We start from the raw sequence: 19,546 nt of genomic DNA, 5'->3' as shown, positions 1-19,546 counted from the left end.
TAGTTCATCTTGATTGAACTGTTACTCTCAGGCAAATGCAGCTCAGTAACTTTAACAAATGATTGGTAAATGGATATAATTGCTGCTATTTTATAGCTGAGGAAAGTAATTTGCTCAGACTGCACAGAGATTCAGCACTAGAGGTGAGGTTCACACTTGTCTCTGACTCCAAGCTCCAAATTCCAAACAGCCTTATTTTTCAAAAAGATCAACAACAAATCAAGTGGAAGGGCGGTCTGTAACAATTACACAAAGGAACCGTGGCAGTACAGACGGTTAAGTACTAGGATACTAATACAGCAAAGGCTTCATATAACAAAGATATTTTAAAAACAAAATCATGCATTAGGTAATAGATGTATACTACAGTCTCTTGAAACATCATATACACACAAATACAGCATCAGAGTACTAACCAAACATTAAAATAAGCATTGAATAACACGAAGTAATGCTTGTATCTTAATGTTGAATAAAAAAAGCAGCATGTATATCAACCAAATAGCAGAATCACAACTATACAAAAAGGAAGCAAAACAAAAACAGCCCTATTTTAAAATATGAATATTCATTAATGTTTTATTGGCAATGTGAAGTCTTAATATTCTCTATTTACTTCTCTGGGTTCTAAGATCCATTGTTATGGCTACACAGAATTCTGACAAAATTCATGATTAAAGGATTTATTAAGGAAAGTCACAAGTTGTGACATCAGTGTGAAAGGCTCCGGGTTGAGTTGTGTACCAGGATATAGTACAAAATTCTATCAAGTCTGCTCACAAATGCTTAAAGGGGCACCTCACTCTAAGCCTTAACCCAAAGGCATTCAGCTCAAGCTCCAGGGGCCACCAAGCCCAGCTCCCTGAATAGAATGCCTAGCGGCACCCCACTCCACTTACCCTCAACCAGAAGGCACCGAGCTCCATTTCCAGGGGCCAGTAAGTGCAACTTCCCCAATTACGCGCCAGAGGAACCCCACGCCACAGCTAGCCTCCTGCACAAAAGCACTCATCTTTCCATCTTCTGTGGTCTGGGGAGCCCAGCACTCAGTTCCAAGCTCGGTCTCCTGGTTCTGCGTCTGCACCTAGGATGGGGTAGCTGTCTTCTGGATTCAGGAGGTTCACTTCACAGGGATCTCGGTTCCATGGGATGGGCTCCATTCCTGACTCTTGGTGGTAACGAAATCCCTCTGCTTCTCAGAGGGCTCATTTTATAGACAGCAGGATGACACTCCAGGGAGTCTTGTTTGCAATTACTCAAAGGTGAATACTATCAGAATTTCCCCTACATTCTTACCAGCCCCATGCAGGGAAAAGTTGTTTGGTGGGAGTTTAGCTCGAAAAGCCACATGAAATAATTCTCTGCCTCTGCAGTAGGAAATATAGAAATATGCTATTTATTCTATAGGCAGTAGGAAATATAGGAATATGCAGTAGGAATATAGAACTATGCCATTAACAAAACAAAAACCAACCCATTCTTAAATTGATTAAAACTCATGGAGAACTCCTAAGTTACACAACAGAACTATTCCACAGTGTTTTCTTGGTTGCAATCTTTACAGAGGCTGACTGCCAGATCTTTCTTCCTTGGCACCACTACCAGGTGGGTTTAAACTTTGAGGTTAGAGGGCAAGTGCAAACTGCTTGTACCACCCAGAGACTTGACCTAGTAAATAATTACAAGTGAGGTCACCAGACTACAATCCAAGGTATCTCTACAACACATGTATTTGGTCATTCACTTTTTCATCTGAGCGACTTCAATTTATTGCTAAAAGATTTAAAATATGGGTGTGGGAGTGCTGTAGAAAAATAAAGAGATAAAATTTATCCATGAGCTTTGTGACGCCCCCTTCCCTGACGACTAACAAAAACTTACCACGTGAGTAGTTTTCAGTGTACTGCCGTCAAATCTGCATAAACTGGAGCTCTCCTCGAAGAAAATGTCACACTCTTCCAACTCCTGCGCATTACAGGGAGGCTTTCCTTTGTCTGGATTTGGATTCTTAAACCAAAAAATACATAAGCATGTAAGCAATGATAACAAATTGAGACATTAATACTTAGAAGTGTAGAAATCAGAACAATAATTAACCAATTCTAGACCCACAGTCAATGAAAACAAAATATAAAACAAAGCAGAAATGACATAATGATGAAAGTAGCAAAAAAGAACTCTGGAATGGTCACTATAAACATGCTCCATATGATCAGAGATACAAAATAAGCCGTGAACATTACAGAATTGAAAAAAATGTATATAATTTCAACTTTGAGACATAAAAACGCAATACCTGAAATGAAAATTTTAAAAATGGGATTAACAACTTATTAGACAGTACAAATAGATGGTGGTAAGTTTGAAGAGGGCACAATAAAGATTATTCAATATTAAGCACAAAAACTGAAAGAAAAAGCAAAAAAAGTTGGTCCAATATTAAGTAGTCTAACATGTAGACAACTGGGAGAGAGAAAACAAGAAAGAGATCAAGAAATAATGGCTAAACGTTTTCCAAATTCAATGCAGACTATAACCCCACAGATTCAAGATGCTCAAAGAATCTCAAGCAAAGCAAACAGTTCTTAAATTATAATTGAAGTGATATTATTTCAAGCTAGAGATTGGTAAGTTAAACACATACTGTAAACTCTAAAATCACTAAACACAACAAAAACATAAACAAAACCAAGTATTATCAAGATATAGCTCACAAGCCCAAAGTGGCAATTAAACAGAATCATGAAAGTAATTTCCACATGCTCTATTGTTATTACGTGCTTCACAGAAGGTAAAAGATAACAACAATGAAGCTATAAATTATGCACACACATGTATGTGGCAGCAGTAGTATCATAAGACAACTGACCAAATGTCTATGTATCTAGTTTGGCACAATAGCCGTGTTATTGAGAAGTTAACGGATGGGCCTCACTCAGTCTATGAGACTACATGGGTGCAAGTGTGGACCACCTCTGGACTAAACCCTGAGTGAGCTCGCTCACTGCCCCCGTGTCAAATCTGACTCTGAGCTCACTCACTGCCCCCGTGTCAAATCTGACTCTGTGCCTTTGAAGGACCGGGTAGAAGCTATCCCTGTGGGTTTCTGAAGCTATACATCTTTAAAGGGCAGAAAGCCTCATCCTTTTTCCTGAGGAGCAGCTGGCGAGCTCAAACTACTAACCTGTGGTGAGCAGCCCAACACATGACCCACAACTTGCCACCTGGGCAACAAATAACATGAAGAGATGCCTGAACTCATTAACTACTAGAAAGATGTAAATCAAAACAATGTCATCTTATCCCAACTATCACATGCGCGCTCACACAGCTACCAAAAAACCCCCAGAACTGCGCTGGAATGAGCTGAGAGCTTTCCTTGTAGGTATTTTTCCTGCTAGGCAAGCAGCAAGCATCTCGTGCTTAGTGCACCCAGTGGCATCGCCTGGGAAGGTTCTCTCTGGTCACAGTGAATTTTTTCTTAAAAGCAAATTTTGCTCAAACCTCGCTTTTTGTGATGGCCAATTTAAGAAAACTGTGGCTGTGAGATTTTGTTTCCTGCTCCTTGGGAAAAATGCCGCAGAAACTGTTGTGATGTTGAACACAACTTACAAAAACACTGCTATGAGAAAAACTCAAGTGTATGAGTGGTTTTTTCCTTTCAAGAAAGGTAAAATATCGATTGATGATAAACATCATTCTGGATGTCAGTCAACAACCCAAATCATTAACTGTTGGGTTGTGCATTAGGCATTGTGCTACTAACCACAGGTTTGTGGTTCAAACCCACTGGATGCTCTGAGGCAGAAAGACAAGGGGCTCTACTCCTGTGAGAGTTTACATGGTCAGAAATGTATATAGGGTCACCATGCATCAGTCAACTTGATGATAGTGAGTATAAGTCAGAAACAACTCCATGGCAGTGACTTTGCTGTATGGTTTTAGTTTGAACATGTATTATACATCCTTCAAACGTGGAACTGAATCCACTCCCAGAGATCAACTCTCAGCTGAACAACACTCAGGACTATCAAGTGAACACCAATACCCAGGAGTGACCATACATCTCAGCATTTGCCATAAAATTCAGTAGATAGAAAGGAACAGGAATGATGGGAGAATGGATAGAAGGTGTAGGAGGCCTGCTAGGGCTTGATCAAGGGCAATGTAATCGAGAGGAATCACTGAAACCCAATGAAAGCTGAACATGAGAGTGGGACAAGAGGAAAGTCAAAGGAAATAGAGGAAAAGACTAGGATGGAATTTATAGAGGTCTAAATACAAGCATGTACATATGTAAATATATTTATAGATGAGGATGGGGAAATAGATCTATGCGTATATGTTTATAGGTTTAATATTAAGGTAGCAGGTGGACATTGGACCTCCACTCAAGTACTCCCTCAATGCAAGAATACTTTCTTCTATTAAACTGGCATTCCATGATGCTCACCTTCCCGACACGATCGGTGAAGACAAAGAGGGTACATAAGCAAATGTGGTGAAGAAAGTTGATGGTGACTGGCAATCAAAAGATATAGCATCTGGGGTCTTAAAGGCTTGAAGATAAACAAGCAACCATCTATCTGAGAAGCAACAAAGTCCAGATGGAAGAAGCACACCAGCCTTTGTGATCACGAGGTATCACAGAACCACAGAGGTATCAAGCATCAAAAAACAAAAAATCCTATTATTTATGAATGACGCAGAGTGGAGACCCAAAGCCCAACTGTGGGCAACTGAACATCCCTTTACAGAAGGGTTACAGGGAGGACACAAGCCAGTCAGGGTGCAGTATAACAATGACGAAACATACAACTTTCCTCTAGTGCTTTGATATCCTGCCCCCCCCCCCAACACACACTATTATGATCCCAATTCTACCTTACAAATCTGGCTAGACCAGAGGATGTACACTGGTAGAGATCAGAGCTGGTAACACAGATAATCCAGGACAGATAAACCCCTCAGGACCATTAACTGAGAGTAGAGATACCAGGAGTAAAGGGAAGGTGGGGGGGAAAAAGGAAGAAGTGATCACAATGATCTACATATAACCCCCTCACTGGGGGGCGGACAACAGAAAAGTGGGTGAAGGGAGACATCGGACAGTGTAAGACATGACAAAATAATACTTTATAAATTATCATGGTTTCGTGAGGGAGAGAGGGTTGGGGAGGGAGAGGAAAAAAATTAGGAGCTCATACCAAGGGCTCACGTAGAAAGAACATGCAACAAATGTACAAATATGCTTGACACAATGGATGGATGCATGGATTGTGATCAGTCATGCGAGGGAAAAAAGTCATAAGAACCCCCAATAAAATGATTTTTTTTTAAAAAAAGTAAAGAAAACAGGACATTTTCGTCCATTTGGGAAGTTGACTAGCATCCAGAATAAGGTTTATCATCACCTGATGGAGGAAGTGGAAAGAGTGCTACTATCTTTTAAGGATTACATCTCATGCCATAGAACTAAATGTATAAAAATTACTGAAAGGGTAACTAATTTTCTCAGTAAGCTTTCCCCACATCAAAATAACGGTCCCAAATATTAATAATTTGTAATAATAAGTTGCCAACTGATGATATGACACTATGTCTAAAGCATTTGAGCAGACAGACACACCATCCTCGATTCTAAGGAGTAGTCTGGCTATACTTCCATGACAGATTTCTTTGTTCTTCTGATAGATCAATGGTATATTCTTCATTAAGACCATCATTCCAATGCATCAAATCTTCTTCAGTCTTCCTTATTCTTTGCCCAACTTTGAATGTAAGTCAAGATATTCTCTGTGTCTTCCTTCCACTCTCTTTTAATACTTCCTGCATCATTCAATATTTTGCCCATACAATTCTAGGCTTGAATTTTTCTTCAGTTCTTTCAGCTTGAGCAATGTTAAATGTGTTCGTTTTCCAGCGCCTGCTTTACACATTTCATCATAATGTTTTACTTTATCTTTTTAAACTGCCCTTTCAAACTTGGTTTACTTTGTAAAAGTTCATCATTTCTCCCATTTGCTTCAGCAAATTTGCATTCAAGAGCAACTTTCCAAGCCTCTTTTAAAATTCACTTTGGGTTTTTTTTCCTGTCCTTGCAAGGATCGTTTAAGTTTTCCATGTATGACCCAGTTTTCGGTCTCTGGTGTTCAATATGACAAATCTGTAAGTTCAGATAAAATATATTCAAGGCCATATGGAGGTTTTCATACATGTGTTTACATTTCCTACCGCTTCATCTTAAACTTGCAGGTCAACAATTAATGATCTCTTCTGCAGCAGACTCCTCAACTTGTTTTGATTTATGATATTGAATTTCTCCATCTTCTATCATCTCTTGCCACATATATAGTCTAGTTGAGTCTATCTAGCAAGATCCATGTGTACAATCACCATTTATGATGTTGAAAATAAAGTATTTTCAATGACTAGCATGTTAGCCTACTACATGATCTTTATTTCTAGTGCTAAGGGCCCATTTTCCATCACTTATTTCTCTTTGTTTAAACTTTCACATCCCAATCACCAGTAATTAATAATACATCTTAATTGCATACTTGATTAATTTCAGATGGAAGGAATTTCAATTTCTTCAATATTTGGATTTAGTATATTGAAATTAGCAAATTTAAAAACAGGGGAAATAGTCTAAGACGATGCAAGGTAATATGGCTGGCTCTCTTTGGGCTGAGGGAGAAAACTTGACGAGAAATGAGAGACAGCTAGTGTGCTAGTAATATTTTATTTCTTGATCTATGCAGTAGTGACAGAGGATATGTATATAGTTTCATACACAGGGCTGAATGGTTATGATTTGTTCACTATATAGATAAATAAAACTGCCTTTGGGCACAGAAGAAACGATCCTATGTCTTCAAAAATAAAAAAAAAAACACGCTGGTGTTCAGTATACATATCTTTTGCAAAAGTACCAATACTCATTAGAAACAATCAAGTTTAAAAGGTAATTAGCAGCAATTATGTACAAGCACAGCAAAAATTCCAGTAATACATTATTGTTAAATCCCTTGAGCCTACTAAAATTCGCCCAATCAATGTTTAAGGACAACATAGACTGCAGGCTTGCTGTGATATCTAGGTTTTATCCTATTACACGTGAATTCCACTACTGTTGTAAATTCCAGTTACTAGAAAAAAGGATATTTAGTTCCTCAGTTTGTACCACATTTTCTTTTGACAAATGTTCTTTCAATATTCTACTCTTTTCTTTCTTCGATTTTAAGATGCAACTAATGCTACATAATTCTTCATAGAGGGCACCACACTACTATAAATTCAAGAGGGAAACAAAATACTGTCCAGCAGTGAAACTGAAATTCGAGAGTATTGGTAGGTTTGTTCAGACTCTATACATTTTAATTTATGTCATCGATGTACTTTTATCATTGAAATTGTTAAAGTGAATTTCTTTTTCAGTAATAAGAACTGTATAGCCTATGTATACACCTTGTGATTTTCTACACTAGTCCATAGAAAATGACAAATGACAAGTAGCAATGTAAGCTATAAAATTATAACTTTTGTCCCTACGAAAACTCTTCAGTTGTTATTCTAATGGGGAATAAATATGAAACAGATACAGACAGATATATATGTATACACACACACATATATATACATATACCTGACATAACATATGTATAAATGTGTATCTATGATGAAGCTTCAAAAAATTAATAAGAAAATCTAATTTTAAAACAATGGATTTTCCTTGAATTTTTGGAAACCCATTTGTACATATATTTATACACACACACATAAGTACACATACAGGCACATATACATATGTATACATATACACATTAATGTTCTTATTTATAGAGAGATGAAAATTCAAACTCTAAGCCCTTTTCAAACAAAATGCAAGGAAATAAAGTTTGAAAAGCCTGGCAGAATCTTGCTTCACGTAGTGTACTTCAGGACCACTGGACAGTTAGTTACGCTGCTTCCGTGGCTTACCAATTCTTCAGAGGTCAGATGCATCAAGCGGTCCGCTATGGCAGCACATTGGGCCGAGTCCCTTAACAATTCCCCTTGTTTATCTCCGACAATTAGCTCTGGCCATGTCAAGCCTCCCCTCTTCTTCATCAAAGAAATATCCAAGCTAGAAATTTAAATGGAAAAGGTATGGTTACATTAGGCAACTATGCAAACTATGTAATTGATAAGACATACACACACACCTTCCATAGAGATTAATTACCTTTCTATTAACTAGAAGATGCTTTCCTGGAGATCTCGTTGAACTCTGCCTGTGATGGAAACCTTTCGTTTAAGGTTAAATTATTTATATTTGACAAACAAACAGGTAGTATCACTGGAGATTCTTCAAAGGCCATTATAAACATACTTTTGAAAAATCCTTTAATATGAATGTGCAGGGTGACTTGAAGAGGACAGTGACTGGCAAGAAGCGTGAGCGCCCAGGAAAGCAGCGTGCGGTCCCGAGTGTGCTGCTTTCCGAACTTAGGTGCCATGGCGAGGCAGGCAGCGCAGCTCCGGGAGACACGTTAGGGAAGTGGGTAGGAAATGGGAAAGGGGTCATGCAAAATTGACTGCAATGGACTTGTAGCTACAAGATATCTGTTGGTATAGGGAGCTGACAAGTAACTTTGTTCTCACAACTAGTAGCATATTTACTTATTAATCTGAACACTACACAATTCAAAACAATACAAATATTAAGTTTTAAAATATACAACTATGGTCCCTAGTAACTTGTTTAAAATCAAATGCTGTACACTTAAGCTGTTAGTCAAAAATTCCAAATGTACTAAAAAGGGCTCAGAGGACTGACTTCAAGAATTGATAGAGGAGGAAAGGGAGAGAGTTGAGTCAAGGCAGACTATGGACAAGGAGAGTAAAAGGTTGGGCCCTGCTCCTTTTAAAAGGAAATGAAACCACAGTTAGCTGCTTCAGCAGGAGCCCTGTGTCCTCCTACAGGGGAAGTAGCTCCTCCACAGAGTGAAGCAACTCTGTCCATGTAGCGTCTTTGCGAGACGTGCACCACACTAAGCCGTGGCCAAAGGAGAACCATAGCAAACAACTGCTGAGCATAAAGGCTATTATCATAATGATCAAATTGAACATGAAAGCTATTCTTTTTCAAGGTTGTATTTTCACCACTCCATGAATTATGCCATTTAACAATTTTCTAAAACTACTAAAGCACAATCTTGCTTATGTAATATGAGACCCTATTGTTAACACTGAAAATTGCCACAATTAACAATGCTCAACTTGAGCTATATTTTTCCAGAGGAAAGCTAATCTTGACAATACTGGTGATGATAAAAACAATAATAATCATCATGATAAGAGTAGCTTGTGTTTGCTTAATCCTTAAGCAATCCTAGGAACTTTACATTGTTTTAAATTCATGCTCATCACAACCAAATAAAATAGGTACTATCATTATCTCCATTACACATGTGAGAAAAAGAGGCTCTGAGAGTTTAAGAAATTTGCCAAGATCACATACTAGTAAATCAGTCTGGCTCCAAGTCTGTGTTTTTCCTGCACTAGCCAGCATCTCTGTAAAAGTACACATAAACAGCTATAAGGAACTTTTATCCAGTGATCAGAATGAATAGTGAATTGCTATGTAGAAAGGTTTGAAAGAATTCATACAATTTGTTATACTCTCCTTTTAGCATGACTGCATTTTCACATTTTAAAAACTCTGTTCTACTCTCCAAGCAAAGGGAAGATATAATGCCATATGTAACAGACTCCAGACATACTGACAAATCATCCTGAAATGAGAGGGAGTATTTATTGTTTGAGAGAGAGACTTTGAATAATCAAGCACAGAGAATGGTAAGTTTTTACCCTAATGATACCACCTACATATCACAGTAATTGCAATCTTTTGTAATAGAAAATAGTAATCAAGAACCTTAGATTTAGTAGGAAAAATAATCCTGGTCTTTGTTCAAGTATTAAATGAGCCTATTTTCATAAGGTCTAGCTGTTCCCTAAACTTTACTGTATTACTCCTTGATGACTTATATGTACACTATGTTATGGCTCATTTGCCTATAATACATGCTGCCCTCAAATCTCTCATTCTGAAATATGGCTAAATTTGTGGAGATACATATTTTAAAGAAACTTTCAAATAACAGTTTTTAATATATTTAAAAATGTAACTAAATCATTATATGTTGTCAGTAAGAAAATGAATTCAGGATACCAGCTTTAAACTTAAAAGCTGTGAAGTAGGTGTGTATTTCTTGCCACAATTTACATTTTTATCAAAGACTCACATGGGTCTACTCAAAGGCAATACTCAACATAAAAAATGGACTCAACCCTCCATGCAACATTAACCTGGTGGTCAGAAGATTTGCTTCTGACAAATATGATAACTTTTAACAATAAGTACCTAGTATTATTACTTAGCCTATCAATGAAATAAATACTTAACTTGATCTATAATGAAAGAAAGCAATCTCATTTATGAAAAAGGTTGAACAATGAAATATCTGAGACAATAGATTTACAAAAGGGCAATGCTGGGAAAGCAGAGGATTACAGTTTTTGTAAGGTTAACTTTAAAAGAAAATCAGTTTGCCTTTTTTGTATACTCCATTTATTGACGTATAACGTACAAATGGTAAAACGCATAGACTTTAAGTCAGAATTCACAGTTCTGAAAATATCTGTTTGTGTAACTGAGGGACGCTGCGGAATGTTCCTACCATCCCAGCTCCCTGTGCTCATTCCCAGTCAGTAACTCTGGAAGTCCCGGGTGTAGGGAGATCCAAAAACCAAACTCACTGCCTCTGAATCAAAGCTGACTCGTAGCAATCCTACCGGGCAAAGTGGTGCCCCTGGGGATTTCTGAGGCTTTGAATCTACAGGAATTTCACTCTCTAACTCTCCCAGAGCAGCCAGCAGTATTGAACTGCTGACCTGACAGCAGCCCAACACCTATCCACTAAGCCTCTAAGGCTCTAGGTGCAGGGAGATCGCCTCTAACGTTCTGACTTTGTAAGGAGGCCCAGTGGTGCTGTGTGCAGGCATCAGGCTGCTCACCACAAGATCACCAGGGCAACCCCACCAGTCACTCCATGTAGTTGAGGCTGTTTGCTGCCTTATGAAAAGAGAGACAGTCTCAGACACCCGACATAAGGAAGCTGAGTTGGCATCAGCTTGATGGTAGTGGTTTCTATCACTGTAGGTGAGTTTGACCAATCCTAGACCCACATGTGTGGAATCACATAACATATAATTTTAGGGGGGGGGGCATGGGCTTTTTCCTCACTGCAGAATACACTATTCATTCATACTGTTCCAGTTGTTCATTCTTTTTATTGCAGAGTAGTAGTCCATTATGTGTACTTATCCAGTCCTCTTGTAATGAGTTGTTTTCAGTTTTTCCCATTTATGAATAAAACTGCTGAAACACATATACGTCCTTATAAAAGAGAAAACGCATAGACAGGAGGAGGGAGCCGTGCGATGCTGTAGCTGCAAGGCAAAGAACACCCACAACAGCGGTTCTCGACCTGTGGGTCGCGACCCCTGTAGGGGTCGAATGGTCCTTTCCCAGGGGCCGCCCGATTCATAACAGCAGCAAAATTACCGTAATGAAGTAGCAACGAAAATAATTTTATGGTTGGAGGGTCACCACCACATGAGGAACTGTATTAAAGGGTCGCAGCATGAGGAAGGTGGAGAACCACTGGCCTAGAAGTTAGAAGCAAGGCAGGCAACAGAGTGTCCTTTAAAGCTTCAGAAAGAATTGACATGGCCAACACCCTGGTACTGGACCCCTAGTCTCCAGAATGGTTAGACCATACGTTTCTAACAAACCATCCAGTTTGTGGTACTTTATGACAGCACTGTAGGAACTAATACAGACTTCTTTAAATTGAGCACACAGACTCTATATTTGATATGTGGATGGCAATTATTTTCTTCATTCTTAATGGTATCTTTCAAAAGGAAGAAGCTCTATATTTTCTAATATGCAGAGGTTTCGTTTTGATTGTCTAATTTATAACATGTCCTGAACAAACACGAGGCTTTGAAAGTTCATGGAGAACTTCTAGTATCTTTCAATTTCATTTTTCCATGAACTGTTTGAAGCCTATTCATAGAAATCACACAGGCAAAAAAAACAAACAAAAACCAGTGACAATATACAGGAAAAAATAGTTAACCTTCACAATCTTCAGAAAAATTTCAATTATTCCACTTCTAGGAATTTATCCTTCAAGTCTATTTCTCTACATGTACAATTATATCAATATGAAAGCTCTTCATTATAAACAACTAAATGTGCAATAGGTAATGGATTTTTTAAAAGTAATAGTACAGTGGATAGATTAAAATACTACGAAATCACAAACAACTTAAACATATTTATGGATTCTTTAAGGAAAATCTCTAAAATGTATTGCTGAAAATAAGCACAAGGAAGGCATATTACTGTACATATCCAAAAATCATCACTGCCATCAACTCCATTCTGCCTTGTACCCCATATGGGGTTTCCAAAGGTATAAATCTTTTATGGGTGCAGAGAAACCGCTTTGTTTCTCCTATGAAGCAGTTGATGGGTTCCAATTCTTGACCTTGTGGATAGCAGCCCAACGCTTACATGTTAAAAGCGAGGAGGGAGACTATACAGACTTCTTGGTATGCATAAACTACCTCTGGAAGGAACCTACGATTACTGGTGGAGGGGGGGAAAGAATGGTGCCTAGATGGCTTAGAGGGTAGGAAGACTTCTCAGACTGTTTTCTGTATTTCTAAATCATGAGTAATGAGGATGCATTATCTAGTGATCATTCCAGTTAGACCTTACAAAGATACTTATTTTCACCTATCAAATTTGAAAATATTATTATATTACTGTTTTTTATTAGATCCAGGGCTGGTAATACAAAGCACTACTGTAGACTTCAAGGAAAAATTATACTACTAATTTAACCTTTGTTCTTTGACCCAGAAATTCCACTTTAAAGCATTTATCTTAAAGAAATAATCAGCAATGCCAAAGAGCCAACTGTTGCATTTACTTAAAAGGAAACAACCAGAACTAAACATTTAAATATAAATAAAGCAATAAAAATACCTATTATTTTCTTTAATTATCCAAGTACTACTTTCATGATCAATAGATGAAAAGAGCTTTCCTTCCAAAAACAGCTGCCCGTTCAACAAAATGTTGAGGTGATCTGGCAAAAACTGCACTTGAATGTCCTCCTTCGCAGTGTCTTCTGGAAGCCGAATCGTTATTGTCAGATCCTCTTCAGTCTGCTGCCAGTAATACAGCGGTTCTAGAGGAGGGAAAAGGTCCTTCAGGTAGTACCCAACTAGACTGGAATGCAGAAGTCTAACAGAAGGGCACCAATCTAAAAGAGTCTCATCTTACTTAGCGTGCTTCCTAATAACCAGCTTTCAAAAAACGATGAGGGGAGGAGTAATTTTACTGAGAAATAGACACATCTTGCTAGGAAATTTTCACTTACGGGCCTGTAGCTGTTGCCCTTGGCATTTTCTTCTTTCAGTCATACGGAAAACACTGACAGTAAACCTTTATTCTCATTCCTTCTCTCCTCGGTCAACCCACCACCCATCCCCACACAGTAAATCCCTAACTCATGGGATACTAAACAAGGCAGAAGCCACTCTCTGCTAGCAAAACGCTTACCATTGCTTGCATTTAACAACATGATAGCGAGTAACTGTGATACAAAGAAAGGGTGGTCGGGCACCATCAGCTGTCTTCACCACATTTGCTTATTCACCTGCTTTGTCTTCAGCGGTTGTGTCGGGAAGGTGAGCATCATAGAATGCCAATTTAATAGAAGAAAGTATTCTTGCATTGAGGGAGTACTTGAGTGGAGGCCCAATGTCCTTCTGTTACCTTAATACTAAACCTATAAATATGTGCACATAGATCTAGTTCCCCATCATCATATATAAACATATTTACTTATGTACATGTCTTTATCTAGACCTCTATAAATGCTCTTTGCCTCCCAGCTCTTTCCTCTAGTTCCTTTGACTTTCCTCCTTCCCACTATCATGCTCACTCCCCACCAGGGTTTCAGCAGTTCCTCTTGGTTACATTACCCTTGATCATGCCCTACTAGTCCTCCACACCCTCCTCACCACTGATTTGGATCACTTGTTATTCCCTTGTCCCTGGGTTTGTTAACAACACTACCTTGCCCCCCACCTCCCTCTCTTCCAAGTCCCCCCGTAACTGTTGGTCCCGCTGTTTTCTCCTCCGGATTGTTCACCCAGCCTATCTTATTTAGACAGACCTGCGGAGATAATACCATGCACAAAAACAAGACAGAGCAAAACCAAGCAACAATATACAGCAAAACAACAACAAACCAATGGGGAAAAAAACACAAGAAAGAAAAGCTTGTAGTTAGTTCAAGGATTGTTTATTGGCCTATAGGAGTGTATTCCAGTCCAGTCTGTTGGGGCACCATGCCCATGCCCCAAAGTCCACCTTCAGCATTCCCTGGGGACCTCGCCACTCCATTCCCTTTCTGTTCTGTTGCACCCCCTCAGTGTTTTGCCTCGGTGTGGCGGGATCAGATCGGGTGCAATTCCCACACTGTGTCTCTGGTGTTGTCCCTTGTAGGGCTATAGGTCAGTGAGGGGCGTCATATCTCATAGTAGGGCCGGCCAAGTGGTCCTCTCTGTGGACTGGCTGCTCTAATTGTGAACATCGTGCTCACGGCCTGGTGGGCCAGGATGTGCTCCACTCTCCTCCTCCTCCCCCTTCATCTTCTCCTGTGTGCTCCTATCAGATATGTCCCTCTCCCAGAGCTGCAGATTCAATGGCGTCCTTTGAAATCAATTCTTCTGGGAGGAGGGGCAGGTGTCCAATTAGCAGTTGGGACTGGGCTGGTCCCTCTCAGACTTCTCCACTGGTTCCCTACTCCACGCAAGCATGTTGCATTCACATCTTGGAGCACATCTGGGGTCTTAAAGGCTTGAAGGTAAACAAACGGCTATCTAGCTCAGAAGCAAGAAAGCCTAAATGGAAGAAGCACACCAGCCGGTGCAATCACGAGGTGTTGAAGGGATCAGGTATCAGGCATCATTACAACAAAACATCTTACCATAGTGAATGATGGGGGAGTGTGGAGTAGAGACCGAAAGCCACTGGACACCTCCTTACAGAAGGGTCTCGGGGAGGAGATGAGCCAGTCAGAGTGTGATGTAGCAACGATGAAAAATACAACTTTCCTCTAATTCCTAAATGCTTCCTTCCTCCACCCCCCACCACCACTCTCATGATCCCAATTCTACCTTGAAAGTCTGGCTAGACCAGAGAATGTACACTGGTACAGATAGGAACTGGAAACAAAGGGAAACCAGGGCAGATGATCCCTTCAGGACCAGTGGTGTGAGTGGCAATACTGGGAGGGTAGAGGGAGAGTGGTTTGGAAAGGGGGGAGCCGATTACAAGGATCTGCATGTGACTTCCTCCCTGGGGGACGGATGACAGAGAAGTGAGTGGGGGGAGATGTTGAACAGGGCAGGATATGACAAAATAATAATTTATAAATTATCAAGGGCTCATGAGGGAGCGGGCAGTGGGGAGGGAGGCGAAAAGGTGAGGACCTGATGCCAGGGGCTTGAGTGGAGAGAAAATGTTTTGAGAATGATGAAGGCAAGTACAGATGTGCTTTACACAGTTGATGTGTGTGTGGACTGTGATAAGAGTTGTGTAAGATCGCTCGTGATCCAAGTGAGTTTAATGAGAGTTAAAAGAAGTTTCAGGTTTTACGCGGCACCTATAGGATTCCTTTCGACCATGCAGTCTGGCAGAGACTGCTCGGTGTCACCCAAAGCTCTCTCTCCCAAGTTCTCCTCCAAAAATAGACCCCTCTCCCTCTGGGTTCCTGCCTTTTCAAGGATTCCAGGGGGAGGCATGGTGAACAACCCCAGGTGGACCCCACTGGCTGAATTGCAATCACCTGGCCCAGGTGGGCTGATCCAGGTTTAACGCCCACCCATGCCCTCCGTGGGAAAACCTAGGCCTTTGTTCTCGTGCTTGGCTCTCTTGGGCATGCATCAATGGACATTCCATCCCTGCCTATATGCCTAACAGTTGCATGTGTCCCTAATAAAACGATTAAAAAAAGAAAGGATGTATTTGGTAGGCTAATCACACATACACACACAAAGATGTCTTTTTCTTGTCATATATAGCTGTTGGCTATCCGACTCCACAACTTTGTTGCATGTGAGCAGAATCATAGGAAGTTCATGGGCTGTCAGCATATTCACTCTAATACCTCTCTAAAATAATCTCCCTTCATTTCTGTCTTTATCTCCTTGGACTAAGAAAAGAAAACAAGCTACTAAAGAATGTCTTTTGATTCACTACACTATAACTACGACACTAAGGAAGTAAAGTATAAATACAAAGTGAATAAATATTTGCTAAACAGCATTTATAAGCTACCTTTGATTTGTCTGAGTCCTAATCAGGACGGACTACAAAACAATGGTTAACAACTGAAGCTGCTGAGTTGCTTAGTCCTGGGCCCGAATCCTGGCTCAACCATTTAAAAATTTTGGCAAGCACATTTCAGCTCTAAATCTCATTTTATAGATCATCATTTATGATCTATAACATAACAAAAGAAAGAATTGCTGACATTTATATAAGTAAATGCATTTAAATAATTTCCTATAAATCTTATGACTTAGGGTATATTATAAACTCAGTCATGAGTCAGAATTAACTCGATGGCAGTGAATTATAAACTCAGCAAATGTGGCTTTGTTATTCTTAAAAATGAGTTTCATGATCCATTATAGAAAAATGTTAGGGATTTTTCATATGCTCAATACAAAGTACTATAATGTATTGTGGGGCCCGGATCTGCAACTGTTGGAATCAGCAGAGTAGAAGTTAAAACAGGCTGTGTGAAAGCCAGAGGTTTGAAGTAGGCCTAGGTTTTGGTTTTGGGTCACTGATGCAACATATCACCTGATCCACCTAACCAATGTGACATCGCCTGATCCAACCTAACCAACGGGACACATCACCTGACATTGCCTTATCCGACCTAATCAATGGGACACATCGCCTGATGATGCCAATAGAGTTCGAGTGACAGCCCACCAGTGACCAACCAATCAGGAAAGCACATGCGAACCTACTCACCAATCACTGCTGGACAATGCTGGTGCCAGAAGTTTTCTCCAATAAGTTTAAAGAACAGCAACCCTGGACTTCCCCCTGGTCTCTGGCCCTATAAAAGCCCGGGAACAAAGAGCTCGGGGCCGATTCCCTTTGGACGCTGCGGGGAGGAAGCCCTAGCTCGAGCTAGCAAATAAACTACTTTTGCCGCTTTTGCATCTCAACTGGTCGTGATTATTCCGGAGTCCAAGGTAAGCTCACCTTCCTTCCCTGAATCTAACAGTATCTTCCTGAATGATCACTTCTACTTCCTGAATGATTTACTTCTACTTGAAGTAAAAAGTAATTTACTTTGGTTGGATATCCCCACACAGAAGGGTTATAACGAAAGGATGATTCAACCAAGGTGTAGTATAGCACCAACAAATAATGGTAACACATTATTCTTCCAGTTCCTGAGTACTAGCCCCCCCACCCCACTACCATGACCCAGTTCTACCTTACAAATCTGGCTAGACTGGAGTACACACATTGGTACAGATAAGAGCTCTTGACACATAGAATTCAGGGAAGATAAACCCCTCACGGACAGTAGTGGGAGTAGAGATATCATGAGGGTAGAGACATGGTCAGGGAGGGGAAAGGGTAAGAAAGGGGAACCCATCACAAGATTGGATATGTAGCTCCTCCCTCCCCACCGAAGGGGATGAATAACAGAAATGTAGGTGAAGGGTGACAGTGGACAGTGTAAGATATGAAATAATAACAACATATAATTGACCAAGGATTCATGAGGGCGGGAGCCTGGGGAAGGGAGAGGGGGAAAAGAGGAACTTATACCAAAGGGTCACGTAGAAATGTTTTGGAAATGATGACAGCAACGTATGCACAAATATGCTCAATGCAATTCATGTATGGAATGTTATGAACTGTAAGAGCCCCAATAAAATGACTTTAAAAATTACTTTAACAAACATGATTATATTTTAGAAATAAATTTACAAAGGGGTACCTCCCAAAAAAAACTAAAGTGTTTTTTCTTAAGCTATATATTCAAATTGTTTTACAAAACAACCTTGTACTCTTCATTGCATTTAATACATTTGCCACTGCTATTTCATTCTTGCAAATATTTTCAAACTCATCTCTTTGGATGGCTGACAGTACCTCCCTCGTGTTTTCTTCACCTCTTCCACATCATCAAATCACTTACCTTTTTTGTCTCTCTTTATTTCCCAAAACAAAAATAAGTCTCACAAAGTGAGGTCAGGTGAGTCAGTTGCGAGGGGCAAGAGAGGTATGCTGTTTTTTGCCAAAAACTAGCGCACTTGAATGAGCAGGTGCATTGTCGTGGTGGCAAAACCAGTCCTGTCTGTCACAATCAGGCTTTTTTTGTTGTTGCAAACTGTTAAGATATCTTTTGAGGATCTTTAAATAAAAAGCTTGATTAACAGTCTGACCTGATAGAAAACAGTCTGACCTGGGAGTGGACATTTTTGTCCAGTTGGGAAGTTCACTGACGTCCAGAATGAGGTTTATCATCAACTGACATGTCACCTTTTTTGAAAACTCCTCATACACGTGTTTTTTCCCACAACGCTGTCCTTATAAGCTGTGTTCAACATCACAACACTTTCTGCAGCATTTTCCCCAATCAGGAAACAAAATTTCACAGCCATAGTCTATTCTCTTAAATCAGCCATCACAAAAAATGAGGTTTGCGCGAAACTTGCTTTTACGAAAATATTCACTGTGACACCTCTGAGCGCACTAACTCAGAGCAAGCTGCTTGACGCTCGCCTGGTGGGAAAGATGCACACTACACTAGCTCTATTCTATCCAGCAAGTCCAGTTTGGGGAGGAGCTCCTCGGAAAATCTAGATGGATGTTTAAAGATAAGCTCATGGCGTTGCAAAACCACCCTGCCTAGAGTGACCCAGCGTTTCTCTCACCTGGCTCTGAGTGCTGTAAGTATACATTTCAGGCTAAAAATTTGAAATATAGTTTCATTCTGTTGCACACAGGGTCACTATGAGTCAGAACTGCCTCAACAGGACCTGACAACAACAGCTCTGTCGCGTCAGAGGAGAGGTTAGCATTCTAATGAAGAGAGAACCCTGGTATCGCTCAGAAAGAGCTTTCGGGGGTAATCTAACCAAAGACATCACATATATGTGAACAGGTATCAAGAGAGTAGATATAAGAACATCAAGTGTAACTCCTTTATATACCCAGAGGAAAGGGAGATGACTTCTCACATGTCACTACATTGATATTTGCAAATATTCTTCAAATAAATTATCTTAATCTATAAAAATAGAGAAACTAAACATTACTTAAATAAGTAAACAAAAAAGGCAAATCAAGAGTAATAGGATTGTTAAA

At 39.8% G+C, this 19,546-nt stretch overlaps 1 protein-coding gene across 1 annotated transcript in view; it reads right to left on the bottom strand.

The window, feature by feature from the left end:
- The window catches only part of NUDCD1 (NudC domain containing 1), a 67,879-nt gene that overhangs the window by 13,532 nt on the left and 34,801 nt on the right, over positions 1–19,546 (bottom strand). The window contains exons 6-8 of the mRNA XM_075549356.1: positions 13,112–13,316; positions 7,984–8,128; positions 1,882–2,007 (exon numbers count right to left, since the gene is read on the bottom strand). Of these exons, the coding sequence (XP_075405471.1) occupies positions 1,882–2,007; positions 7,984–8,128; positions 13,112–13,316 (476 nt within the window). The remainder of the gene's footprint in view (positions 1–1,881; positions 2,008–7,983; positions 8,129–13,111; positions 13,317–19,546) is intronic.

The sequence above is a fragment of the Tenrec ecaudatus genome, chromosome 5 (assembly GCF_050624435.1).
Source record: "Tenrec ecaudatus isolate mTenEca1 chromosome 5, mTenEca1.hap1, whole genome shotgun sequence".
NCBI lineage: Eukaryota > Metazoa > Chordata > Mammalia > Afrosoricida > Tenrecidae > Tenrec > Tenrec ecaudatus.
Note: the sequence above shows the minus strand (reverse complement) of the source record. Positions and strands in the feature narration are given on the sequence as shown.